Source organism: Penicillium cataractarum (genome assembly GCF_028827025.1).
Source record: "Penicillium cataractarum strain IBT 29864 chromosome Unknown utg000009l, whole genome shotgun sequence".
Taxonomy (NCBI): domain Eukaryota; kingdom Fungi; phylum Ascomycota; class Eurotiomycetes; order Eurotiales; family Aspergillaceae; genus Penicillium; species Penicillium cataractarum.
The window spans coordinates 2096944-2123968 of record NW_026622745.1 but is presented as its reverse complement, the minus strand read 5'-3'; the positions used below and the strand labels follow the sequence as shown (position 1 = coordinate 2123968).

The 27025-nt window shown below is 50.1% G+C and overlaps 10 protein-coding genes across 10 annotated transcripts; 1 reads left to right on the top strand and 9 right to left on the bottom strand.

Moving 5' to 3' along the window:
- Positions 1-410: 410 nt before the first annotated feature.
- N7496_011362 (nucleoporin Nup84/Nup107 family protein) lies at positions 411-3830 on the bottom strand (the record flags this gene model as incomplete). The annotated part of the gene is made up of 6 exons (XM_056704275.1): positions 411-760; positions 826-950; positions 1004-1316; positions 1372-3405; positions 3472-3712; positions 3768-3830. 6 exons carry the CDS (start codon positions 3828-3830, stop codon positions 411-413), a joined length of 3126 nt encoding a protein of 1041 aa, XP_056550235.1.
- A 456-nt stretch (positions 3831-4286) lies between these two features.
- Positions 4287-4765, bottom strand: N7496_011361 (uncharacterized protein; the record flags this gene model as incomplete). The annotated part of the gene is made up of 4 exons (XM_056704274.1): positions 4287-4477; positions 4544-4556; positions 4630-4680; positions 4763-4765. The coding sequence occupies 4 exons, from the start codon at positions 4763-4765 to the stop codon at positions 4287-4289; spliced, it is 258 nt and encodes an 85-aa protein (XP_056550234.1).
- Positions 4766-5192: 427 nt separating this feature from the next.
- N7496_011360 (SUMO family protein SMT3) lies at positions 5193-5539 on the top strand (the record flags this gene model as incomplete). The annotated part of the gene is made up of 2 exons (XM_056704273.1): positions 5193-5405; positions 5483-5539. 2 exons carry the CDS (start codon positions 5193-5195, stop codon positions 5537-5539), a joined length of 270 nt encoding a protein of 89 aa, XP_056550233.1.
- Positions 5540-6115: 576 nt separating this feature from the next.
- N7496_011359 (uncharacterized protein) lies at positions 6116-6667 on the bottom strand (the record flags this gene model as incomplete). Its single annotated transcript, XM_056704272.1, has 1 exon — positions 6116-6667. The coding sequence occupies one exon, from the start codon at positions 6665-6667 to the stop codon at positions 6116-6118; it is 552 nt and encodes a 183-aa protein (XP_056550232.1).
- A 516-nt stretch (positions 6668-7183) lies between these two features.
- Positions 7184-9653, bottom strand: N7496_011358 (putative succinyl-CoA synthetase subunit alpha; the record flags this gene model as incomplete). The annotated part of the gene is made up of 9 exons (XM_056704271.1): positions 7184-7270; positions 7324-7616; positions 7675-7706; positions 7756-8341; positions 8392-8615; positions 8674-9056; positions 9112-9255; positions 9323-9444; positions 9500-9653. The coding sequence occupies 9 exons, from the start codon at positions 9651-9653 to the stop codon at positions 7184-7186; spliced, it is 2025 nt and encodes a 674-aa protein (XP_056550231.1).
- Positions 9654-11920: 2267 nt separating this feature from the next.
- Positions 11921-13751, bottom strand: N7496_011357 (fungal specific transcription factor domain-containing protein; the record flags this gene model as incomplete). The annotated part of the gene is made up of 4 exons (XM_056704270.1): positions 11921-12131; positions 12202-12923; positions 12979-13597; positions 13669-13751. Coding segments are annotated over 4 exons (1635 nt in total), but the record flags the coding sequence as incomplete, so codon positions are not given.
- Positions 13752-14770: 1019 nt separating this feature from the next.
- Positions 14771-15179, bottom strand: N7496_011356 (uncharacterized protein; the record flags this gene model as incomplete). Its single annotated transcript, XM_056704269.1, has 2 exons — positions 14771-14883; positions 14945-15179. 2 exons carry the CDS (start codon positions 15177-15179, stop codon positions 14771-14773), a joined length of 348 nt encoding a protein of 115 aa, XP_056550229.1.
- A 1152-nt stretch (positions 15180-16331) lies between these two features.
- N7496_011355 (choline/carnitine O-acyltransferase) lies at positions 16332-18991 on the bottom strand (the record flags this gene model as incomplete). Its single annotated transcript, XM_056704268.1, has 3 exons — positions 16332-17097; positions 17123-18446; positions 18586-18991. 3 exons carry the CDS (start codon positions 18989-18991, stop codon positions 16332-16334), a joined length of 2496 nt encoding a protein of 831 aa, XP_056550228.1.
- A 1021-nt stretch (positions 18992-20012) lies between these two features.
- On the bottom strand, positions 20013-20621 carry N7496_011354 (uncharacterized protein; the record flags this gene model as incomplete). The annotated part of the gene is made up of 1 exon (XM_056704267.1): positions 20013-20621. One exon carries the CDS (start codon positions 20619-20621, stop codon positions 20013-20015), a length of 609 nt encoding a protein of 202 aa, XP_056550227.1.
- A 1873-nt stretch (positions 20622-22494) lies between these two features.
- On the bottom strand, positions 22495-26244 carry N7496_011353 (uncharacterized protein; the record flags this gene model as incomplete). The annotated part of the gene is made up of 2 exons (XM_056704266.1): positions 22495-25971; positions 26029-26244. 2 exons carry the CDS (start codon positions 26242-26244, stop codon positions 22495-22497), a joined length of 3693 nt encoding a protein of 1230 aa, XP_056550226.1.
- Between the last annotated feature and the right edge of the window lie 781 nt (positions 26245-27025).

The window sequence follows — 27025 nt, the reverse complement described above, 5'->3', positions numbered from 1 at the left end:
GGTCTCGGATGGGAGGCTTGGAGTTACCTTACTGAGTTCGTGGCGTGTGGGTTGCCTCGGGATAAATTGAAAATGACCTGATACTGAGATATCGTACGAGAGGAATGAATTTACGCGAGAAATGATCACTTGCAGTTTGTTATTGAGGGGGCCGGAAAAAGAAGAGAATGGTGCCACATCCCCCGTTTGCATTTCCAAATCCCAGTACGCAGTAGAGATCCTAGCTCTACCTATCCTATCCATTCCCATTGGCCCGAATAAAACCTCGCTCCAGTCCATGTCCAGTATGGTCTCAGTGAGGTTCAATAGTGTATCCACTTTCTCTCCACCCTAATCCACTCCATCAATGCTAATGTACATTCCCACAACGCGACACAGCCTCACCGTCTCACCCGTCTCATCGCCCCAATCTACTCCCTGTTCTGAAGCAGCGCAGCCTCATCGTCCTCGGAGACGTCGACCCGCCAAATACTCAACGTCTGCCCATTTGGAAAGCTCTGGTCGTTTTTCGGGTCGGCTAGAACCATTGCCTTGCCTGCCAAGGCTAGACAGTCCATGAGCTCGGACATGCGCTGCGCCTCCGTGAAGCTGGTCGTCAGGTAGGCGTTGTTGGCAACCCAAATGGACACGGTCATGCATTGGGTGAGCAGATTGGGCTTGTCGAGGGAGTGGCTAGCGTAGTACAAGGCATTGTGGTAGTCGAGGATGATTTCGGGGAGATAGGTCCGGCGAATGTGTTTGTAGTCTCGTTCTTCGTCCGCTGTAGCGAGAATCAGCATGGGTCGTTCTTCAACGTATGAATCAGAAGAAAAGACTAGGACTTACCATTCTCGGATTCTCCAAGCCACTCCTCCACGATCAGTCCTACGCAGTATTCGATTTCCTGCACCAGAGCCCCGAGTTCTGCCAGGAAGTCCCTGACAGTACCGGAATCCCGCCGGCGTTTGGTCCTAAATTGAGTCAGATTGAAGCTTTGAAGGTGTTCACACAGAAGAATACTCACTTCGAGGACTGGTCGTATACGATAGCGAACTGCTCCAAAGCATCAAAGCCAAGAGCCATGACCTCAAGATTCCACATATGAACAGCTTGTTGATATGCGTTTCGGTGAGCAGTGGTGATGGCGCCATTGCTGCTGGACAGACTGCGTCGGTGAGCATGACTGCGCTTGGCCTTGATCGGACTCAAGGGTGCGTCCTCCAGCGATGGGGCCAGATCCGGGTACTCAAACACATCCACGTTGAAGGTTTCGTAAGAAAGGTCCGCCATGCGCATGCGACGACCCAGCTCGCGAGCAGCGGCAAGTTTGCCGGCGACTAGATATAAGTTAGAGACTGCGAAGAATAATTAAGAGACCGTGATTTGACATACCAAAGAACTTGCGGTACAGCCAGGTTCCGCGGGTACAAATCTTAGACCACTGGCCGCCTACGCTCCGGAGCCACTCCAGATTACGTATCATCTTCTCATCCTCGGGTGCGATACTCGTCCCAATGAGGTCCTTCTTGGGCGGCATCAACACACGAGTGCCGTCCGGTAGTCGCCTGACTCGGGAGTATCCAGTGAGGCCGGCGGAGTGCTCGATTGAGGAGACACCACCCCTGAGCCATGACCACTGTGCGTCGAGGACAGCATTGATATCGACGCCATGTTTCTGCGTAGCTCGGATTTGGTACCGTCTATCTTCTGGATCCGTAATCTCAATCAGAATCTTGGCGAGGACGCTGTGGCCCATCTCCATCGGCAGAAGAGAAGCGTACGATGGGATCAGGTCAGGCAAGCCCTTCTCTTGCAGATAGGCAATGTAACCGGTCGTGATGACAGAAGCTGCCTCCGTGAACTGGCTATCTCCATGTGCGTATCCGATCGAATTGACAATCACATAAATGTGAGTCGCCATCTGTACGGCATCAAGGTCTTCGGCCGTGATGACCATTGCATTGTCCACGTGAGAGGCCGCCAAGTCGGGAATGTAAGAGGACCTTCCAAGCTTTTTGATGCCGACCTGGGAGACCGCTTGGGAGAGCTGGTTGAAGAATGCATCATAACTCTTACTCAGGATAGCAGCTTGGATATGACGGAATGGCTCGCGCGTCTCGGTGCCCAGCGTCTCGTTACCACGCAGATATTCGATGAACTTTTGCAGATCCGCATGTCCAGCTGGCTCCGGCTTGAATGCAACAGGGATACCAGGGGACTGGCTCAATTTGCGCTGGAACTGTCGGCAGAATCCTTGGTACCGCGAGAGGACGATGCGGTTAAAGTACACGTAGAGATAGTCGTCCCACGTCTTGCAAATCTTGGATGCCGGTTCTGATTCTCCGCAGAGAAGCGCGTAAACTGCTTTCTCGTAGTCACAGGTGTTTGGATCCTTGGTCAGAGCATGACAAGCAGCACGCCACGAGTCTTGGGCGCGACTGTTCTTCAAGCGGGTCAATCCATCATCTGCCGGAGTACGTGTGGTGGCAGTAGCCGCATCAACACTGGAACCGCAGAGACTGACGGCTCTCCAGCTCTCAAGACGGCTCTGAGCCCATTCGCGAATGGTAGTCCAGTTCTCGCCCCGGCGCAGCATCTTCCAGCAAGCCATCCACGTAGCCCGCTCGTAGGAATTATCCTGCGTCTGCAAGCTGAGCTTCTGGCGAGTCAGAGCGTCGGGATCTAACTGTGTAATCAGTGTCGCTTGCGTCTCCTTGTTCAAAAGACTGCGGGATATGGCAGGGTCATTCGGTTCCAGAGGTTGCGGCCAAGCGCGGAGTCGCTTGTGGCCCTTGATGGCTTCCTTTGTGAACAGCCAACCATGTGCCCACAAACCCTGGCCTCGCTCAGCTTGATCTTCCAGTTCTTTGATCATGTTGTCAATCTCCTGGGGTCCCGCCTTTGCTGTTTCCTCCAGCCATCGCATGGAGACCACACACTCGAGCGCGTACTGATCCGCATTCAGGAATTCCTCCCAGATTTCACGATCCGACGAATACCGGTGCAGATTCTGGAAAGCCTCACACTGGCCTTCTTTGAAGCTCGCGCGACTGGCAGGGTCGTCGATACTGATCAGATTGAGAAGCAGGCGCCAGGTGTCGACCTGTAGCTGCAAGCGACGCGCTTCGGTGTCGGCTGGAGTATCCTCGATCGCGGCACTGTTCCGGAAGCCTGACTTGGCCTTTTTGATGGTTTGCTGTCGGTTGAGCTCGTTGATGGCATTCTGCGTGAGGTCCCGGTAGCTCTCCACAAGCTTGTAAGCTGCCTGGACGTTTTGGAATTCATCGGTGGTGTTCTTTCGTTTGAATTGATCCAGCTTCTCGGCGAAGGCCTCGATCTGGCGGGTGACACGATCCGCGGTCTTGCGAAGGGGTTGCAACATTTCCTGGGCACTGGTGCTCGACTCGGTGAACAGCTTGGGGGATGCTGAGGAGAAGAATCAATAAGCTATGGCGATCGCATTAAGAGCCAAAACACAGTATTAGAACAAACCTTGCAACCTGTTTCTATTGCCCTTGGTGGATTTCAGGCTAGATTCCAGCACACGAACTCCGGATCCATTCTCCGCAGCATCGCCGTTGACTTGGTGAAGCTCATCGTCCATTTCTTCATCCATGGCCTCATCCTCATCTTCGAATTGTGGTTGATCCTCGTAAGACTCCTCATCCTCCATGAGCTGATCCCCCTCGTCATCCTCGTCAATGCTGATGATTTCTGGTTCCTTGGCCGGAGCCTATAGACAAGGAATTAGCTGCAATGAAACCTAGCAAGGCGAAGGGCGCGCTTACCTGTGATCGCAGCGTGGTGGCACCCGACGCAGCTGATCTTGCCGACCTAGTAAGGGGAGCCATGGCTTGCAGTGATTCGAGCAAGCTTCCAAGGCCGGAGATGTTTGGGGTTGTGATGGGGGAAGAGAACGGGAATTCGTGTTTGTCTCTTTTGGTTTTGGGCGCGTTAGGCCATTCGCCTAAAACGGTTTAGCGTGTCGGCACGGGATTTTTTCTTATTTAATCGGCCAGCAATTTTCGCCCTTCCTCTTCTTTTTTTTCTTCTTCAACAAATGTCATATAGGCAGTCATTAGAGTCTCGGAACGAAAGTTTTCAATGGTCGTTCAGGTCCATCGCGGCCTCTCAGCGTGCTCAAGATTGTCTTAGAGCAATCTAGCAGTCCCTTTAAACAGTCTAGTTCCTGCCAGTTGGGAGCTCAGCTTATAGGGGCCTGTTACATGCCATTGCGATCCATTACAACGTGCGATATGCAATTTTGCAAGTCGCCTGTAGAATTTATCGTAATTTCTCTATGCTATCTATGTCTGGCTCTGGCTTTCTGCCGCTTGCGCTCGTTGCTTCATCTTCAATCGCAGTAGATGCGCTTTGGGGCAGCTCACGGTCGAAGCCTGGTCGCCTTGCTGCTGATAGAAGGCATTGCAACACTCATAAAGGGCATCAATCTGTGCCTGGCATTTTTCCTCTTTGTAGGAATTCTTGGTCAAGCAATCTGGAATTGGATTAGTTCCCACATATGAACAAGGGGAATGTGGAAGTGTGGCTGCAGGCTAGGTACCTTGAATGGCGCACTAGGTTTGTATAAGCAAGCTTCTTAAGCCATTTATCATAGACAGATGTTCCAAGGTTTTGGGGGAGACTTACGGCTCGTGGATGACAAGGAGGGTCGTGAGACAGATCTTGCTTGAGATTCCCCTGTAGCACAAAAAGTCAATCCTTTGAGATGTTCCTATTTGTCTCTTTTCGTTTTCACTCTTTCTTTGGGAAGTTGCCATACCATGATTGGCAAAGTAAATGCGCAAGACAGAAGCTCATAGAAGCATCACGGTTCCAAGGAAAGCCGGGATGGGACGCTTTGTCCTTAGCTAAGCAGTCCGTTCCGCCCGCAGATTTACCTGTTCGCAATAATAGATTCTCCGCTTTCTGTGGGGCGAGTCGCCATTCTGCCGTTGATATCTCTCTTCTTTCCCTCTTTGCCTTCTAACCTCTCTTGACCTTTCTACCTTACCGTCATTTCCACTAGGTAAGTCGACCTTCTCATACGATAAGCCTTATTTACACCTCGTTAACTGATATCTAATAGAGTCAAACCTCCACTTTGAACCATTTCCATCAATTTCCAACGTGTTCGTGCCCCGCGTTCCTTACCCTTCTAGCGCGCAACGACCCTCTGACTCAAGCGCAGTCTTTCCACAAAACCAGCAACCATGTCGGCTGAGCAAGAAGCTGGCGCCGGCCCCAGTGAGCACTTGAATATCAAGGTCACGGACAATAACAACGAGGTCTTTTTTAAGATCAAGCGGTCAACACAGTTGAAGAAGCTTATGGACGCTTTCTGTGACCGTCAAGGAAAGCAGATGTCCACTGTGCGCTTCTTGTTCGATGGTACCCGAGTGCGACCAGAAGATACCCCTGATACAGTATGTTTTTGATATCCATATCTCTACAAATGACTATTGGATGATGAAGATAACTAATACATTCACACACTCTACAGCTCGATATGGCCGACGGGGACACCCTTGAGGTCCACCAGGAGCAGATCGGTGGTTGAGCGTACCCGGGTCCCATTAATTTGCACATCCGAGGTAACCTTGCGCAGTGGATTGGGTCATCGAGTGTGTCGCAACTTGGCAGATCGAGGGAAAAGTGTGCGGCAAAGCGAACCAGCCATCGCGAGGAGTTTCCCGCTTGTTTTGTTTCACGAGGATACGAATTTCACCGAAATGGCCACTTGATCGTGGTTTTCTACATACCTAACCTATTCCTACCAAATCTTGAATTCGAATGGTATCATGGTATAGATTGACTTTCCTAGCTGGAGATTGCTATTGCTCCTTAGCGGTAAAATGATTTAGCCATTTCCTATATTACAAGTATATATCGAAATGGCAAAGCCTAGCGCCAAAAGGCCGATCGACCAGCTTCGGCAAAGCTGAGCCATAGAGAAGGATTCAACAAAAGTCCCAGCAATGATCCTCAAGCCCACCGAGAGAACAACCAACTCAAGCGCCATGTAAAATCGCCGCATACACATTTATACAAGTGAATATAGAGGAAAAAATAATCCCCAATGAAGAATAGGCAACGCATACCCAGACAGAAGAAAAGTAGTCGAGCAGCAAAAGGGCTAATCAGTCCAAACCGAAGCCTTAACCCGCTCCTCTTCCTCCTTCGCCTTGGCCAACTCCTCCCGCTCCCGATTCCGCCGCCGAATCTCCTGCTCCTTCACAGACCGATCGTAAGCCCTCTGCTCCTCCGTCCGCTTCGGCGCCCGAATCCCCAACGCACCCGCAATCAATCGCCCCGCCACGGCAGTCTGCTTCTCAGGCCTCCGGCCCAGATTATTCTGCCCCGCGGCGGGGGATGCAGAGCCTGCACCAGCCCATGGGTACGAGGTCTGCGGCGAGATAGGCGTTGGTGGGGGATCAAGCGGTCCCTCTGCACTGATTGCGGGCGAGAGGACGGACGGAGATGTCAGGTTTGACGTGGAGGCTGGCTCCTCGTCGTCGCTGGCTTCGTCTTCCCAGGAGTCTGCGACGGGCTGCTTTTTGGGTTTCGGGGCGGATTTGGTTGTTGAGGGTTTGCTGGGGATTGGTCGGGGGATATCTTGTACTGGTCCTTTCTTGCCAATGGCCAGGTCGCGGAGTGTCGATTGGAGCTCGGCGCTTGGATCAGACATGGCACGTGAGAGGGTTGTTTGGTTGGGTTTGTTGAGCGAGGGGGGAGACCCGGACAGGTTGTGTATAGGACGGGTGGTATATATGGTAATGTATAACGAGGTTGTTAAATAGGTTCGAGGTATAGAATGCGGAGGCGAGAGTCTTAAAGTCAAAGATCGCAGGCAATGGCGTCAGAGATGGAGGGGGTTTAGCGCATCCTTGGTCGATCGTGGAGAAACGGACGGGGCTAGACCAACCCGGGAAGAGGGCGAGCCTCGGGCGGGGTTGGGTTCACATGGCACCAGTTATGCATTATATTCTATTCGATATATACTTTGGGGATTTGCAGACTTGCATGATTCAATAGGTAGGGATATCGCTTAGCGATCCGTTATCTGGATTAACGTGAAGGGAAAATGACGTAGAACTTGCGTCCGAATATATTCATCATCGAACCTAGCCGGAAGTATATACATCGTTTCTTCTTCTAGTTGTTTAGATCTATGTACAATCTATGAATCAACAAGTAGAGTAGTCTATTTGTTCTCAGCCAGAGAAATCACCTTCTTGGCTGCAGCTTCAAATCCATCAAATGCATGTAGAGGGAGCCCACTTTCGGCAATCTACCAGACAATCCTTGTTAGTTCGCCTCTAATCAACGGATCCATGAACTTACCATTTTCTGACCGAGCTCCTCGTTGGTCCCACGCAGCCGCACCACGACGGGTACTTGCATATCCAGATCTCGGAATGCCATAATGATACCCTCCGCAATCATGTCGCAGCGCGTCAAGCCGCCGAAGATATTGACAAAGACAGCCTTCACTCGTGGGTCGGAACAGATGATTCGGAAGGACGACTTGACGGTCTCGGAGGTGGCTTTACCACCAGTGTCGAGGAAGTTGGCGCAGTGTCCGCCATGGATGGTGAGAGCATCGACTGTGTTCATGGCAAGTCCGGCGCCGTTCACTGGTAGAAACTGTCAGCAGATATCCTCCTTGAGGAGCGAGAGATGCCTGATACGTACCTAGTGTACCGATGCTACCTTCTCCTTGAAGTCTGTTGATGATTAGCACGGCCTCAAATGTTGTGGGTATCATGATCGTACTTGACGTAGACAATTCCATCCTTCTCAGCCTCGACCTCCTCGAGAACCTCCTCCGCCTTGTTTCGCAGACTGTGGATGGCTTCTTGACGCCCGGAGCTGCGGTATGCTGCGTCGTCAAATCCAAAGTGGGCACCGTGAACTTCCAAGTTGCCTTCAGCGGAGAGTCCGATGCGAGTCTCCAAAACAAAGGCCTCCTTCTCCTTGAAGATCTCCCACAGCGCCCGGACCAGGCTGGCCAACTTGCCCTGGGCTGAAGCGGGAAGACCTAAGTGCGACACCACTTCGGAAATCACCGACTGACCTTCAAAATTGGCTAGCTTGTAGCTGAAAGGAAATTTGCGAGACCGAGCTGGCTCAAACTCGGGACCTGGGGATGCCACGATGCACGGGGACAGAGCGGTTCGATCCACAGAGATGGAGACGGATCCGTCGGAGCTGGAGACCGTCTCGTTGACGGGGATCGACTTTTGCTTGAGGATATCGAGGGCCTGGAACTGCTTGATGTAGAGGTTGCGCTTCTGCTGGACAGCCGACTGTGAGGTTGGAGTAAAGCGTCTCATTGTATGGAACCCGCGCTTTTGCGAGACTGGAAAAGTAGACTGCTTGTTGTCAGCTCAACTCGAGTGAAGATCATACCGTTAGAACTCACGCTTGTGCCCGGTCGAGTAGCCTTATTGCCCAACAGAGTCTTCATTCCTTCGCCAAACTTTTCAGGATGGTTAACCATGACAGCTCCAGCCCGTTCCAGAGCCTGGTATTTGGTCTGACCATCAGGTTCACCAGGTGCAGCCCAAGCTCCCGCATGTCCCATAATCCGTCCCGGGGGTGCTTCCAAACCGCCAACAAGAGCCATGATGGGCCTGTCTAGAGTCAGTACAATGGTCTCAGCTCACTCCATCTAATGAGAGTCAGACATACTTGGGATCGGCAGTTCTCCGTCGGTAATCCTTGATCCACTCAGCCGCATCCATCTCCGCAGTGCCTCCAATCTCACCGACGAGAATGATACCTTCGGTGTCTTCATCGTGTTCAAAGATCTTTAACGCGTCAACAAAGTTAGTTCCTGCCAACACATCGCCACCCATGCTGATGCACAGACTTTGACCGAGGCCAGCTCGTGTAGTTGAAGCGACAGTTTCGTAGCTCAGCGTCCCCGACTTGGCTACAATGCCGACATTGCCGGGTGCGAAGCACGGCAAAGGCTGGAAGCCGATTCGGCACTTGCCGATGGCAGAGATGATCCCGGGGCAGTTTGCGCCGACGAGACGAGTTTTGGACTGAGTTTGCAGCATAGAGTGGATCTATATGGAGAGTTAGAAATCATCATCGTAATCCCACTGCAACAAACGTGCTTACCCGGAGAATGTCATGGATCGGAACGTGCTCGGCCACGGCTACCACGAGAGGAATCTCCGCCTCGATAGCCTCTTCAATAGCTTGAGCAGTCTGGTTCCCTGGAACGTAGATGGCAGAGGCGTCCGGCTTTGCTTTTTCTTGAGCCTGAACAGCTCCGAAATGTAGATTAGCAAGTGAACATGTAGACCGAACATGCTGCTTCTCCTCGTACCACTTTGACAGAGGGGAACACCGGGAGTCCCAGGTGCTCTCCCTCCACGCCAGGCTTAACTCCGCCCACAATCTTGGTGCCCCATTCCAGAGATTCCTTGACGTTGGCCGTCGCCTGTCTTCCTGTAGAGAATTTTTAGCGATGACTCCGAGTCGAACGACATCAAAACAAACGTACCAGTAAATCCTTGGAATAAAACACGCGTATGAGCCCCAATCTTCAAATTGGGCAGAGTATCCGCATAACTGGCATTTCGCGGGGAGCTTGAGAACCGTCTGGTCCAGCGCATCCCCATTTGGGGGGCGCGTCTTGGCAGACTGCGCAGAGCCATGGGGGAGGACCGGCCGAGGCAACAATTCGAGGCGAAACGCGACTGGGCTACACAACTTGAGCCACCAATTTCTAGCCGTAGAGGTTCTTATATGCACCGCTGCTACTTGTACGTGCTTGTTCTCATGGAAGACCTTCGGGTGACTTGTTCCAGTTAAGACGGCTACTCGTTGCAAGTCGGCTATCCGGTCTCGGCGTTTCCCCACACGGCGGATCTCCGACCCGTTGGAGTCAGCCGCCTGCAAAATCAGGCACCAATATAATTCTCGGGAAGTATACACTCGGATGGCTTCAGACGGGATCAACACAGAACTCCATTTTCATCACTCTATGTATCATCTAAGGGTAGATATCTACTGTAACATGATGCGGACACTCTACAGAAGGTCTGGGGTCTCTGGAAATGCAAATTACCCCGATGGGGCTTACGGAAAAATCATGGATGGGGGGTTCTCGCGGCTGGAGGGGAGTTGCAAAAGGAAGAAAAATTTCTAGGGCCTCCAGAAGGTCCCAAAACAGAATCTTATATACTCTGGGGAATCCGCACTAGCAGAAGCGAGGTCCCAATCGGGGTTAGTGGCAGGACCCCGTTTTTCATAAATATCTCCCTTACCCCAGACTTCTCCAGCTTTTTTTCCCTCCTCAACCTTTTCAACCTTCCAACTCTCCTCCCATCCTCGGACATCCATTCCACCCTTGGTCCTTCATTCTATACCCAACCATCTTATACCAACCATCTATTACTCTTATCCTCCATCAAACTTCTCCATCTTCTTCTCACTCAACCTCGTGCCATCCAACCTTGGTCCCCTCCCACATCAGGTCATCACCCTCATCTACTCTCATCCACCTGACACGTACACAATACGTCCCTCTTGACGTGACGTGTCTATCATCATGACTCTTATCTACCTTGACCATCTCATAACATCATATGACTTGACCAACACATACCTGGGACCTCAACCTACTTCCATCAACACATGACCTGACCTCAACATACATCAAGTCTTTCCTACACCTAGTCACTACTCTACATCAAGTCCATTCAACCATTGAAACACATCCACTCTTGGACTTGATTCAACTTCTGGCACCTGGTTCAACATCTTGGCTACGATGACTTCGAGGCAACGTATATGAGCTTGATACATCCTCTTGTTGATACTCACCACTGACCCTTCATCATATCAGACCACTACATCCAGCTTCCACAGTGTCTATCACAACAAAACACATTAGACCACTCTATCCTTTCTCTACTGTGTCCATCAAAACACATCCACTTGGAAGATTCACCTCGAAGTCTCGCTCGCATACCCCCTCAATCACCTGTTGTAACTTGGGAAGGCGGAGGACGAGCGGTGGGGAGGCAAAAGCCGCTGGCGAAGCTCAGGGTGAAGAAGCACCGAGCACGACCCTCGACCCTACCTACCTTCGAACCGAATACGAACTTGCGGTGTGGAGGGACAAGCCGCCGGGAAACAAAAGCTCAGGATGAAGAAGCATCGAGCATGTGGTGTGGAGGGACAAGCCGCTGGTTAGGAAGCTCAGGGTGAAGAAGCACCGAGCAAAACATGGTGACTACGTGGCGAGGAAGCGCCAGCCTGTCGAAACCACAAAAAAACATACACATACACAAGCACAAACCAAAAAAAAAAACAACAAAAGACAAAACATCAAAAGACAAAACATCAAAAGACAAAACATCAAAAGACAAAACAACAAAAGACAAAACATCAAAAGACAAAACATCAAAAGACAAAACATCAAAAGACAAAACATCAAAAGACAAAACATCAAAAGAACAAAACACAACACAAAACAAAACAAAAAACGGACGCATCTGGCATTGCCGATGGATCAACTCGGCCTTGAGACTTGACACTATTTCATCATTCTACACAAGCCAATCAAACATTCTTTTCATCGTCAAGTAGTTCTGTCTATTAAACTATGGAGTCTTCTTGTAAGGAAAAAGGTTGAAAGCCTAGCATGCATACTGCTACCCATGTAACTGCGGCTAATGATAGACACGGTACACTTCATTTTGCGTGATAAGCAAAATGTACTCGGGGAAGGGGATTCCTAGAATACCACCAAGAGCCTCGATGAGACTTTGAGAAAGATTAGCACAAACCTTTTGCTGATTACCAGCAATAATAGAGCAGGTAACTCTGGCGATAGGAGGTATCTCAATGTTTGGAATTTGTGAATCTTTGTACAATTATTTACAATCTGGATCTGCCATCGACAACCATGATACAACTACTTAACCGAACAGACCAAGTTTTGTATGAGAGCCTCTGTGACAGCAAACGGCGGAAACCCATCCTCCTCATCAGCAATCCGAAGAGTGACGAATACCTCATGAATCTTCTCCAAAAGCCGAAGATCCTCATGAACATACTTGGCGGAAGTCATTTTGATGCGCTGGTACAACGCAAAGACTGCAGTCAGAATGAACTGCGCGTAAATCCTGTAAGATAAATATAGTACAGACGAGTTATTCAAATGATCTGAAAAATCCATCCAGTCGCAAGACATACCAGAATGTTTCTTTCATGATGAGATGATGAATTCGACAGACGTATAATAGTGTCAAGCGGGAAGCCTGATAACAAAGTTCCATGCTGGAGGATGGAGGTGACATGGCCGAGTCGTTGCTACCACTGATACTAGCTCCGTGAATCTTGGACAGACAATGGTAATATTCCAGATGCGTGTTTACACCTCGCAAACTAAGATCGTGGAGTAAGGTGTCTGGTACCTCGCCCTTCGCATATCTATCTGGCTGGCAGACGGCCGGGAATTGAGCCTTCAGATCGCTCAGTTCCTCGTCCAGTTGCCGGATTAAATGTAAACGGGTGCTTTCGGGGAGTCGCAGACTTGATGGTGAGTAGAGAAGGCGGTAGATTTTGGATTTGAGTATTGCGAGACGGAGATCTGTGGGGTAGAGAAGCTCTTGGAGGGATAAGGGCGAGTGGAAGAATTGGTGGTCGGAGGTTACGGATACGTATGTTGCTGGTAGATCTAGGTCGCAATCGGAGTCGTTGATGATTGGTGGTTGGCATCGACGGAGAGACATTTCTTTGTCGATGGAGTAGCACACCCAGAAGAGAGCGCGGAGATGGTGGTGAGCTCGGATTTGCTCGGGGTCTGAGGAAGCTGGTTTGTTGATGTTGCCTTTGAGATTATAGAGGATTCGTACTGCTAGGGACATTAAAAGCTCTGCTGTCTGTGGTTGGCCTTGAGGAGCGAGATCGGCAGCCTGTACATTGTCAGAAAATCTCATCGTGGTCCACTTGATAGCATGCAGAACCAACAAGAATCAACACGGCCTCCAAGACCCGAATGTTGGTATGTTCCATGACCAGCTGGGGCAGCATCGAAAGTACAGCTTGCATGTAGGCACTGGAATCCGCCTCGGTAAATGCAGGCTCATGATGACGAAGTCGAGTGATAAAAGCTGTCAGGGCAGTTAAACATGCCTGGTTGGCCGCATCGATCGTCCCTCCGTGCAGACCCAAATCGTTGGCATCTAGAAGGCGTTTCAAAGCCACGGTATCCACCATCGGAAATATCACATAGAGCTTGTTGTTTTCATAATATTCAAGTGACTGTTTCATCATCAGGCGGGAAGGCCATTTCGGCGTAATCACCTTGGCTGGGGTTGTTAGTGGTGAATCGAGCGACAGCTTTAGCCCGTGAGCAAAGGCATCAAAATTAAAAAGCGTGTCCAGTCGCCTGTCGGGATCAACCCCAGGCATACAAAACTGAAGATGCCATTGAAAGGCAGTCAATGTAGTCTCGAACCCGCATGGATCGAAGACACTGACAGTCGGCGCTGCTGGGCTGGAAGATTGAGAGCGAGTCTGGTAGTCCCTTTCCAGGCGTAGAGTTTCTTTTAATTGTTTAATTTGAGCCTTGGCTTCTTCAAGCTGTCTATATCTAGAATCAGGAAAATTGTACACTTGAAGAAATAAGCAAACAAGGTATATCAGGTGCAAACTTACTCGCGGGGGCTTTTCCGCTGAGGTAAACGAGTAAAGAGGCAAGCTACGCCAGCCAACCGACAATTCTCACAGGCAGGTTTCGCCCTATCGCAACGAATCTATGAGACAACGACGGGTCAGCATCCGCCATTGTCTTTCCCTTAGTGAGGCGGGGGCGGGTCCCGACCTTTCGATGCCGGCAGAGGTTGCAGGCGCTCTTGGGGGCGTCTGTGCCACTCATAGGGGCGATGTTCCATCGGGGGTTGGGGGGTGCCGCAAGAAGTCTTAGCCCCCGTAGCGACCCTAGTGATAGTTAGTTAGATGGTGCGGGTCTTGCAGCGCTGAGTAATCGGTGGTGGGTGCTCCGAGAGCCAAGACTGAGCTACTCCATTTTAGTGGTGATAGGTGGATGTACAAATAGATGATTCGATTCCCTGAATAATTTTAGGTAGCAAGCTGCACCCATACATATACGTGGGATGTACTCAAGGTATGCGACTACATCTACCTATGCCTGATTTGATGGGCATTCAAGATATATAGAAGTCTGAATCCGCTATCTCTTGTGCAGGAGAATTGCTTGGCACGAATCACACCGATAGTTCCAAATTCCCCTAAGGTTGCGAAGATCTATGACTAACTAACTAACTAACTAACTAACTAGTTAGTAGTCTATGGATCTAAGCAATTACAGAAGACGGTTATTTTAGAACTTTGATGGTTGCTTGGTAAATAGTTCAATGTTGGCTAAGGGCCAGATCGAAAGCTGCACCAGGATCCTTTGCCGAGTTAATCACCGGATTACGCTCAGTAAGATATACCGCAGTTGAAAATTAAAAGAATGGAGATGCCAAGGGTCTAGCTTTCGACGCTCCGATGGACCCTGTATTATTTGTCACATGATGAACAAACGCCTAGGAGACACTAAAAGATTCGAAACCCTCTCCCCTTAATCCTTTTTGCAATTCAATTCAAGTCGAACTCGTATATTCAACCCACAATACTAACTCTATATCAACAAATTATTTAGTACCGTCAATGTCGTGAAACATCCCATTATCGACCTGCCCAAGCCTGTATTGTTGTCTCAACATTATACACCCCCAATCAAGCAACCCCCTGCTTAAACATCACAGAACAGCTCGAAGCTGCGGTAATACTCCTCTCCACTCAAGCAGGTCCCAACAGTAACTTCCTGCTTGGTAAGGTGGCACTCCAGATCACTGTAGATGTACACTGATAAACGGTCAGAACTTGTAATTATCATGGAATCAATTTGAAGGGTCAAGAAACTTACAAGTACATCCGTCATCGGCACCCTCAAAGCTCACGGAGCGAACAACATCGTTCTCATCCAAGAGGTTGCACTGGGAAAGCTGGTCACCGTAGATACCCTCCTCCCCGAGGTTGAGGGTTGTACAACCCGGTTCGCCCCAGAGACGAAGTTGGGCGTAGCGGTGAGCAGGGTTTCCAGCTGCGGAGGCAGCGCCTGCAAGGGCGATGGCAGAGGCGGCAATGGTTGCGAAGTACATTTTTGTGGGTGGTGGTTCTTTGAGAAAATTGGGGTTTAGATGTGGAATGGAGGAGGTAGGATGGGAATTGTTATTGATGATTGCTTGTTGATAGGTTTGGTTTCGAGGATTATCAGCAGCTCTTAAGTAGTTTTTTTGGAGGTTGATATGATGCTTGCTGGGCTTACTTGCGTTCTTCGGCTCCTACCGACTCGTGGTTCTGCTGTATGCGAAGGAAAGACATGGTACGTAAACTTGTTCTAGAATCTGACTAGATTTGAGTGCATTCTAGAGATCAGGCGTGATGTTGCGTGGTGTCGGCCTGATACCTTAGCCTTGTCTCAGTGGATTGTCAATGTGTCGGAACTATCGGTATACCGATATGTAATTCAGCCATAGACTCTAACATCAACTACCATCTACTACGAATTGAAAATTATACTCCTGTATCCACCAAACCATCTATCTAATTGAATTGTTCATTGAAACTAAAGCAACTTGCTAGTATTTCTCTACTGTATCTCAATGTCGATCCCGAACCCCACCAAGATAATTGCGGGGACAGAAAGATCCTCGTCGATCATTAACATGTAAGTTACTCTATTTTTATCCTTGCATCCATTACGTTAGCCACACATCAAGGCAACTGTTTCCAACCCCGCATGTCTCGCAAAGCGGGCAAATCAAGCACCAGAAGCCAAGCAAACCATGCAGATGTAACATGAACTGTAGCCAAGACACTGATCTACATTGTCAGCAGCGTTAAGCCATCAAGCCACAAGAATTTGGGGTACATATGGTGTCAAGATTGATAAAATTGCTACGTTCCGGCGAGGCCACCCGCGGGTGGCTGAGTGGTGCCGCAACTGATCGGACCAGGTGTGCTGTATGTCTCAGCATTCCACAGATGTACAGTGAGCTAATAGCCTTACAAAGTAGAGCTTACTAGTACCCCACTCGGGATGCCCGGAATCGGTCGAGATTCAAAGATCTTTTATTATCCATCTTGCTCTTCACGTGGCTCATTAGGTGGCTGGGGTATAGTTCGTGGAGAATGCTACTATGTATAGATCAAGGTCTCACTGAAGAGTAGATACGGGTATGCTCTCATTTCCATGTGGATGATAGATCGTAGAAGATTCCAATAAATACAAGTCGCAGAATTTCATCTCTTCAATATTCATTGAGATGAAGCTTCTTTCCAACGAACTTCCGTTTCGCGGGCTTGTCACCACGTTCGCGCTCTGCGCTGACACCCTTAAGTGCATGCAGAAGCATGCCAGCATCGAAGAATCCATCTAAGCACATCGTCAGCTTTTGTGTCTTTTGTTCCTCTACGGAAAGACCGAAAAAGAATGTCTCGGGAATAAGGAAATACTCACATCCACCCATTCCATCATCCTCTATCTCCCCGCTATCCGTCGTGGTAGTCGGTGTATCCGCTCCACGGTTATCCCCGCGAACAACCCGACCGCGTCGATTATTATCAGCCTGTAAACGCTCTGCCAGCATCTCAGTTTCCCGGGCACGGCTGGTCCGTGGGCTGGTGGCCTTGCGATTGGTCGCGCGCAGCAATTTTCTAATTTCGAATAGGTATGACTCGAGAGTGTGCATTAACCGTGCTGTTTGGCGGTGCTTGGACGAGGCGCAGAATGAGATGGAGTCGTCTTTGATAATGTATCCAATACCGAAGCCGTCAGCGGATGTCGGGCCGAATCCAAAGTGTCGTAGACAGGGGTTGCCGCAGTTTGAGGTTGACAGTACGGTGGTGTTGATCTTGTCCCAGCCAGCATCGCTGAAGATGGTGGGTGTGGGGGAGAGTAGGAGTACGCAGTCCACGGATGCTGCCGGTGCCGGGTGATGAGGAGAAGCAGTCCTCTGATGTCTCGGAGAGCATCCCCTCGCTGGGGCTTGAGTAACCACCCGCAGAGCTGCTGTCCTGGAATAGGCCTTCGTCAAATGACCGTTGCCACAGGCAATACAGAGCGTAAAGATGACGGTCTTGGCCCTGTCCCTTGGAGCAGTCCTTTGTCATGGCAGTATGTTTTTGGGTTGCAGTGCGCAGGGCATCAATCTTGTGCTCTGCCGGGTTCTCACCCCAGAATGTCTTAACAAATTCAACGGCTTCGGGTGTCACGGTGCGCACGGCTTCGGTACGACCATGCAAATACATTTTCGTCATAGCTGGTTCATAGGTATTCTCAACGCGACCGTAGAGACCATAGTATGCCGCCTGGAAAGCCATCTGCACGAATGCATCGGGCGAGAATCCCATGGAAGTGATGAAGTTCTTGCCGAAGCCTTCAAAGTCCAGGACCTGGAACTCGTGCTGGTATAGCAGGTCTGACAGGTGAGATTCGGCAAATCGCAAAGCAATATTCAACTCCGGAGTCATATCCCACTCCAGCTTGCGAGGTGTGGTGCTGACATTTCCAAAGCTGCGGGGGTCACGTTTGGCAGGGTCGGGGCTCGTAGTAGCCCACAGGCTTGGGGCCTGGCCGTTGATCGTCTTGGCGAATCGAAGAATAGTGTCGGTATAAACATCACTGGCGAACCGTAGAACGGTATGACCATCCACGCCCGTGTGCTCAAAGTTGATACCAGCACTGCCATTGTTGCAAACGATTATTTGAAGTTTGTCATACCATCGGTTGGTGCATGTGCCGACCTGAACGCCCTTGATCACTTCGCTTGTGCCGCAGAGCATATTAGCACAAAGCTCGGCCGTACTCGAAGGTTCGGTATCATCAAGACATAACACGAATAGGGCGGTATCGACAATGTTCAGGCACTCGGCGTTGTTTGAAGCAGGATCCTTGGTCATGATATCTCGCAAGCCTGACCATACCTTACGGTTCTCAGTGCTAAGGACGCCCAGTGCTCCTTTAGCGGCTTCTTGAATTGGAGTTTGTGCCGCATCTTCGATGATGACGTGTAAGTTGAGCGAGATGTCTTTCTCCGTCATGATCAAATCGCTGTTGTCATCCAGGACATCAAACCAATAGAACTGTCCACGGCACATCACCACCATATGCCTGGCTGAAGGGTCTTGACTGATGACACAGCCATTGTCGGTTGGGAGACGGGCGGTTCCAAACATGCGAGAGTACTGGTACATGCACAGAGGAGTGCCACGAACGGTATCTGGTGGAAGCTCCTCTCTTCTAACAGCGCGGACGAAAGAGAGGGCAGACACGACTAAGGAGGCCGCGCGGGTCACCTGGTGGTTTCGAGCAGGAGTAGGGTCATCCTCCAATAGGAAGAATGGGTTCAGATTGAGGACGACCGCTGATTAAACGTCAGTTGTGAATGAATGCACAGTGACAAAATTTCTCTAGACTCACGGTTGTCAAAGTTCAGGTAAGAATCATACCCTGGGGACTATTAGCGTCTAATGGATTACAACATCTCGAGGCATTTCACTTACAAAATTGCTCGATATAACTTGTTTTGGAGGAAGCATATGTCTTCAGCTTCTCTTGAAGGATGGGTCCATCGGTCTTTAAAAAGTCCTTCACCGCTGCCTTGGTCTCCTCATGTTCTCGAATGGTCTGCAAGGCCGAAAGAGCTTCAAGATGTCTCCGACAGGTATCCTCGAGAGCAGGGATAGGGAGTTTAGGAAGAGAGTCTTGATTGGCAAATGTCAGACCCTTTTCCTTGGATGTGTGAACCTTCACAGCCTCTGATGAGGGTCGCTCAGGAGACACATTTGGCCTCACGACGGTATGTCCCTGGGACTCAGCCGCGGTGATCTTAACTGAGTCGGAATCCATGGCATTCCCAAGAGGCTTTGGTGCTGTAAAGAAACGGACTGCCGTTGGTGAGTAGGACATGATGATTAGTGACTGATTTATTTTCTCTTTTCGATCAAGCGTAGGACGAGGCGAGGCAAGTGGGGAGAGAAAGGAGACGCAAGGCAGTGCGGTAGAAATAGTGGCAGTCTTGTAGGCAGTATGGTGGCATGGAGACTACCTCATAAGAGTATAAAGGGATGGATAGTATAGAATTATATCAAATGCGATCAAGGGGAAAAGAGGACTAAAGGGAAGCCGGGCAGGAGACCGGAGATGCTTTATACGAGCAGGAACTATAGAGCAGCTCCGAAACTCCACGGAAGCCGTGGAATAGTGGAGCCGACTCGGGCTGAAGGGGCCAACGGAGAAAAGGACTTACGGGGAATGACAAGCAGGCGGCGGGAGATGTGGGCTTTCCTGAGACTGGCCGTGCTGAATAGCGCCGGAGGAACGGATGAGCCTCTCTGGGAACTGCGCAGATGATTCCAGCCAAGCAACGTGCAGCCTGCAAAATCTAAAGAGGTTTAGTGGTTGACTCGACTGACGCGGTAAAATAACGAGATAAGAGTTAAAATGAAACGGTGAGTGATAGAAAAAGAGGAAATTTTGGCAGTTTTAATGCGTGACAAGGGTTTAAGCTTGATTCTTTGAGGGGAAACTCACCCGACCTTAACCAGACGAACCTCGAGGGTCCGTGTGTGCGAACAGGTGAGCAGTCTGATCAGGTATTACTCAGTCGGTCAGCTGAGGAGAGACCAAAATTAAGCAATCTGAAGACCCTTGAAGAAAAAGAGTGACCGTGAGTGATTTTGCCGGAGTCCGTAATACTGAAAACACCGCGTTGTGGGGATTCAGTTTGCGATGACGTTTCGGGCGAAGGGAGCTGCGGGGAGGAGCTGGAGGTCACGTGATGGAGTATACAATTTATAGTATACAGTCTACTGGATTGGAAATGAACGAAATGATAGAATTCAAAAACATACTACAGAAACATAGGAAAATAGAAAAAAATCAAAACCGTCAGCTTCATCCCCGGCACCAAGGGCAGCCACAGTAGGGGTCAGCAGAGTACATGTCCCCGGCACCAAGGGCAGCCACAGTAGGGGTCAGCAGAGTACATGTTTGGAATAAGAATATTAAGGTCCTCCCCAATATTGAAACATCTCATGACTCTCGTCAAAATATCTCCCCTGCCAGGAATGTGCTTATTCCAAAGATCTTGTGCCTGACGATCCATATCATCGGCAGTCTCGTCACAGAACCCGATCAGGCGGATGCCTCCCACGCACTTTCTAATAAAGTCCAATGCCAGTGCACACTCTCCAAAGCCATCGGGGATCTCAATCATGCGAAATATGTAGTGGAGACAGATGATAGTCCCATTTTGTCGTCGTTCGGCACATTGTTGCGATCGATCGCCCAGCGGGAGCTGGGAGACCATGAGCAGTTCCTCTAGCCTTTCGGTCAAGGAGGTCAACTCCTTTTTGATTTGGTTGATTTCCATCTGATCGGGACAAAATTGGGACCAAATCAACTTCATGTTGATGCTTTGTTGTCCCAGGTCTTGTGCGAGGCGATTGCGCACCTCGTAGAAGCGGGCAGCGTCTAACGCTAGCTGTTTGTCGGACTGAGGGAGGATATCGAATTTCCGAGCATCGAAGAAAGCCATCTTGGTGGAGTTTGTAATGAATTTTGAAGATGACCTCAGAAAGTGAAATTCCGAGGTAGTTGCTACTATTTATGTTGATTATTTATCTATATCTTCAGACAGCCGTCCAGAGATTTCTAGGGCAGGATTAGTTCACCAAGTCTTTGTCAGTCAGTGGTTCTTTGTTCAGATCCACCAAAAATAGACAGCGAAAGCTAGGATGAATGCCTCGACTCCAGAAATGAAAGCCTCATGCAGATAGACTAGTTTCAAATTAAGCCCATATAAGGCTTCTGAGACTCGACCAAGGAAGCGAAAGGGCAGTTTCTCTTGACTTGGCCAATCCAGCGCATATGGCGACTCATCATGCGCAGTTATCAAAGGAATCAATGAAAGATCATGTTGGTAGATAATACAAAGAAACAAAGAGAATAAGCTTCTTGAAACAAACCTAAAATGTTTCGAGTCAACCTTGGTAATCTAGAATGTCAAACTCGAAAATCTGCCGCTAATGGGAGGGTCGATGAAAGGGCCGCTCCTCAGGATAAAAGTCGTGCATTCTAAATCAGTGCAGCTCCTCTATTTCATAAGGCAAGACGCAGAACAACTTACTAGTACTAATTATTTGCATCAGTTTGAAGGAGACATCTCGTAAAGCTATAGCCTCATGCTGAGAAAGTAATCACACAGAACAATAAAACCACACATCAAAATCACCAACGACAATAACAACACCCACAACCCGAATTAATAAACCCCATCAACACAGACATAGAATGTAAACTATAAAAAAACACCGAATCGTCATCCCCCTTCCACGAATATCTCTCATGAAGCTCCCTCGCCTGCTTATCCATCTTATCCGCAGAAAGATCTACAACTCCCACCAATCGAAGTCGTCCAACATGCTTGCTAATAAGTGCCAACATCGCAGAAGCTTCCCAAAATAAACCATTTTCTAACATGCGTTTCGCTTTTCTCAACGCAAGGAGGATTCGTCAGATTCTCCGTGTCGTGCAACGTTCTAGTTTTGTGTCGTGGGTGAAGGTAGTTGTGGAATGTAGTAGATCTAGATATCTGGTCTCGCATTCTAGGGAGCGACGGATCCGGGAGCGGAGGAGGGGCCGTTCGTGGATGTCTACACTGTATCTTTCTAAGGTTCTGACAAGTTTTTCTCGTCGCGTGTAGAAGTCTTTTGTTTCTTCGGCTTGCTCATCTGGGGTTTGCTTACCATCGTTTTGTCTGGCTTTGCAGAGGTGCTTTGATGATCCATGACTTGGGGAAATACTCGATAGAGCTTAGAAAAAGGTTGTTGTTGAGGATAGTGACGGCGAGGAGAATTTTGAATCTAAATAGTCCACTTTGCCTTTTTGAAATCTATTAATTACTGTTTGAAAGATGGTGGCTGGGACGCTTATTTAGTGACTTCTTTGTTCATTGTTCTAACACGACTTCGGACCACGCCCTGTCTATTTCAGTCTTCAAGCCCGTTGAAAGATCAAAGAGATGAAACTGGCATCGAGTCTATACAACGAAAGGACTTCGAGGTTTAGTTAGTGGATGAGGGATCTCCACTCTGGATTTACAATAATCGAGCAAGTCCATTCATTCTCAAAATTCAACCATCCCCCCAAGTGGAAATTGCCAATAATACTCCACAAATATCAGGGAACAAAATCATCTCTGAAATCTTTGGTGCATACATAGTAAAACTAAGCAGAAAGCAACGATGACATGCTATTCTATGCATACACATCGGATTTAACGAAATATTTGAATAGAAGACTGCAATTTAAAGTCATGTATAGATCATTCTGCTAACGTGAATTCTAACCAGAGTCCCATTCCAAGAGAGAGGAAAAAAGAAAAACGCCTAGCCGATCTGGCTATCTCATCACGCCCGTAAGATACCATCCACCGTCTGCACTACATCTTCAAGCACCTCCTCTCTCCCCCGATTTGCATCCAGCACGAGCACATCCGGCTCATCAGCGGGATTCTCCTGCGAATCTATAATCGCCGACTTTATGTAGTGGTTCTCTTGAGCCACCATACGATCCTTCAATTGCTCGCGATCTTGCAGCGACAAGAGCAAGAACGTGACAGTGACAGGGAAATTGAATAGCCGTGATAAGCGACGCAGCTCATCGTGGTAGGCAGTGCGCAGGGCGGAACAAGTCACCACGACAGCGGGGGTCTCTGACTCCAGTAGACGGCCCATCACAGCGCCCCGGACATGCGAGAGCCAATCCAAGCAGTCAGAGTCCTGCAAGGGCAGATTGTTGGCCAATCTCTGCCGCGCGAGCGGGGAGTGCAGATAGTCGGCTTCGACGACGGGTACGTCCAGGCGTTGCTTGACGACCTGTGCCAGGTTGCTCTTACCGCCGTCGCAGGGGCTGATCAGGAAGAAGACGTTGCGAGGGATGATCTGAGTGGCGGGCTGGCCCTGGCCCCAGCACTGGGTTGTGAAGTAATTGACGAAGCGGGTGATAAACTCGGTGCTGAGGCCCCGGGCACTGGCGAGAGCGGGCGACGAAGCCTGGGCCTTCTTCGTGTCGTAGAGGAGGGTGCGGGCCGGGTTATTGTTGTCGTACTTAGAGGCGAAGAATTCGAGCAGCTTGATGGGTGGGTTGACCTCGGGGTCTTGGTTAGAGTCCCGGAGGCGCTGCAGCCAGGCTTGCTTGGGGAGCTGTTCAAAGTCCAAGCCAGCGTCCTTCAGTTGGAGGAGCAGGTCTTGAGTCCAGTGGTTCAGGGTCGGGTTGGTGACGTTCATCACCTCTGCGGCATTTTGTGCTAGGCTGAGTTCGATGATGCTATTCGCCATCACATCAACGGGGGTCCAGCTGAGGACGTCGTCGAGCTGAGGCAGGGCATGAATGGTCTTCGCTGTTTGGAAGATCATTGGGATGGCCTCAGTGGCGTTCCAGATACCGTGGACGGTGTCCCCAACGATCTGTCCGGCTCGCAAGACACGAGCTGTCATGCCGGTTGCATGGGCAGCGCGGTTGACAATGTTCTCGGTCACCAGCTTGGACTGGGCATATCCCATCCCTTGAGCATACGACAAAGACGCCGGAAGGGCTTCTGGAACCCAGTTTCCAGGAGTGCGGGCGACTGTGCTGACGGACGAGCAGAAAGAGAAGGAAGCAGGGCGCGGCCTCTCAGCGCTCAAGCACAGATCCAGCAGGTTGCGTGTGGCAGCAATACAGCTGTCCTCGAAGCTCTCCAGAGCCCAGTTGAAATTGACCGACCAAGCACAGTGGATCACCGCAGTGACTGACCTTTTGATATTTGCATAGACACCCTCACCAAGGCCCAGGTCGGCTGACTTAGACAGGTCGCAAGGCAAGGCAACGATCTTGCGCCCTGCGGCAGGAGACATAGAATAGGAGACTGCTCGAGCGCGCAAACTTTCAGTTACGCGTCGATAGGCGGCAGTTGAGGATTTCGCTCGTACCAAACAGTACACTTTCTTCACACGGTCTGACTGGACCAGCTGAGAAACCATGTGGGCACCGAGGGAGCCGGTCGCCCCAGTAAGCACAATATAATCACCATCATCCGCACGATCAACGGGGAGGTGGGTCTTGAAACCAGTGCTGTACTTATCAATCAAGGTCTGCATCCGTTGTTCAACAGGAGCCTGCTCCTTCAGAGCTTCACCGGAACGTAGAACAGTGATCTGATCTGCCATCGCTTGGAGGGACGGGTTCTCAAAGACGAAATTCTGCGACAGCTTCTGGCCTCCGAGGTCCAGGGTACGAGTGATTGCGCTGCGCAAGCGTATCGACTGCAGACTATCGATTCCCAGGCTGAAAATATCCGTAGTCTCGTCCAGTGAGGAAGGCTCCACCGACGGGGCGATCTCGAGGAGAGACTCGCGAAGGAACTGAATCAGCTCGGGACCCTCGAGGACCTGATCGCCTTGGTGATCGGGAGCCTCGTAGATCTCGTTGATTTTCTCAGCGAAGTCTTTGTAGAATGCAGAACGAATCACAGTTCCTTTGTCCGTCCTTCGGTAGACAGTGTTCTCTGGAAGAACGCGGATCATATCACGGGAGATGTACGCATAAGCCGGCGATTCGGCATTGCAGGTTTCGATGTCCACAAACACATTTTCCACCAGTTCTTCATCGGTTTGGAAAGGGCACTTATCAGAGGGAATAATAAACAGACCCAGACGGGGCTTGGTGCTTCCAAAGGCGACGGCTTCGCTGACATTGGGGTTCTTGCGCGCAACACCCTCGATGACCAGCGGGTTGGCCTTCTCCCCATTTTCCAAGACCAGGGTGTCGTCCAGACGAGCATAGTATCGCCAAGCGTTAGGGGTGGTCGGGTGTTTTTCGAACAGGTCCTTGGTAGCATATGAGTTATCAGGGCGATTGCTCGCAACCTTGGACGGCCAGCCCTCTAGAACACACAGCTCGTAGATGCCAGGCATACCTGGCTGATCCTCCCAGCGGAGGTACGGCAGCAAAGAAGGACCGGGACGAACGTAGTCCCAATCCAGATCCGAGCGGTCACGGAACGAGGTCATGAGTTGGCCAGTCTCTGTGGTTCCGTAGTGGGATACCAGACGGACGCCGTTCTGCACGAGAGTATCCCCAATTGACTTGGGGCAAGACGATCCACCGAACATGACCAGCTCCAGACGGGCCATCCGCTTTAAGCCCTCCTCGGATTCCGAGAGAACCTTCAGGGCGTACGGGACAGCGTATAGGACCTCAATTTCCTCATGGTCATTGAGAGTACTGAGTAGACAGGGGGCCGTGAGCGGCAAGCTGGCATTGTACATGTAAATGAGCTTCTGTGAGTGAATGGCACGGAATAAACAGCTGATGCCATGGGCGTGGAAGAGGGGAAGAGTAATGAAGCCCCGGAGCCCGAAGTTGTTGGCATAGTTTTTCAGGGCACCCGAATGGGTCTGGTAGATGGGTTTTGGATGACCGGTCGAGCCACTAGAGTGAATGACCCAGGTAATATGTTCGTTCTCAGTGGGGCCGTGCAAGTACGCTGCAGGGAGACGGGCAGATGTCGTCTCGGGTGAGGCTGCGTACGCTGGCGCTACGACGGGGACTTGGATGGCCCCCGTTCGCTTGGTGACGTTTTCTCCCATCGTTTGGAAGCTGGGGTGGGTTATAAGGAATGAGGCCTTGGTGGCCTCCACAAGACTGACATAGGCATCTTCTGCGATGCGAGTCGACAACAGCAGGACGGTGTGTCCAAGTCGGGAGACGGCCAATAGCGTGATCAAGTATTCAAAATCAGATACACCTAGTAGTCCCACAACTTGAACGGGATCACTTGATGTGAGTCTCTGGGGGATCGCTTTAGAGTATTGTACCGCGGCCGCTTCAACAAGCACATCCAGCTTAAGGCTTCATTAATGACTCTAATAGGCAAGCACAATAGGAGCGAAGAACTGTACCTGATGAGGTGTATAGTATACATAATCTGTGCCCGACGATGGATATGCCACAATAGGATCGTGTGCGGTCTCTCCCAAGGCTCTCAATCGCAGAAGGTCATTGATAGTGTAGATCTCGTGTTTTGGCGCCGCTGCCGTCGCTACGGAAGGAGTGGCGGACGAGCAGATGGCTGGCAATGAGGACGCAGCCAGTGTTGAGAGAGCTGGTGCTGCCATCTTGGGTTGAAATGGCAGACTGGTTTGTATAGATGGCAAAACTGTAGATTTGGAGAAGCTGTGCCTTTTGAGGTCCGCCGAGCGAATCCTCGCACTGAAGCAGTTGGGATTTCCGCTTGCTCCATCGGTCGGCACGTTGAATGTCCGGGACTTGTTCTCATGTCTTCCTGCCCCTTCCAATCATTTTCTGACAGAGAGGTGTACATCGTCCCGGGTTTCGGAGGCGTTTTGCTCCACAGGCCTTCTCCGCATGTACGGAATCGATGGCAATGGTGGGGCGGTGCACTTTGGTGTTGAGCGGAAAAGGAGGTAAGAATGATACTTTTCCGCCGCGTCACCTGACCGACATAGACCGCAGGAAAACGGCGCCATCACGTTGCTGTAATTCGGAAATCGGGGCAATCTGGGTGACAAATGGTTGGTCATAAGTATTTCATGTTCAGATTTCGTACGCGCCACGAGAGCTTGAGGTTCTATATGTCCCGGAAGGCCACGATCTCTGTGGAAGATTTCACCATCAATGTAGTGTGGATTCGCTCCGATCGGATTATCCCCAAGCAATAGGCAACTTTAATAAAAATACAGTCCTTGACGGATATCAGCCTAGCATATGGATGATAAACGGTGTCTTGAGCGAGGAATAAATTTCAACTCCCTTGAATCATTTGGGGCAGAGATGATCAGAGAGATCATGTCCATATCTATGCACATCCCAAACTTACTCCCCCTTGAATAATGCAAAGGTAGTCGTACGATGGAAATTACATGTGGAAACCGGCTA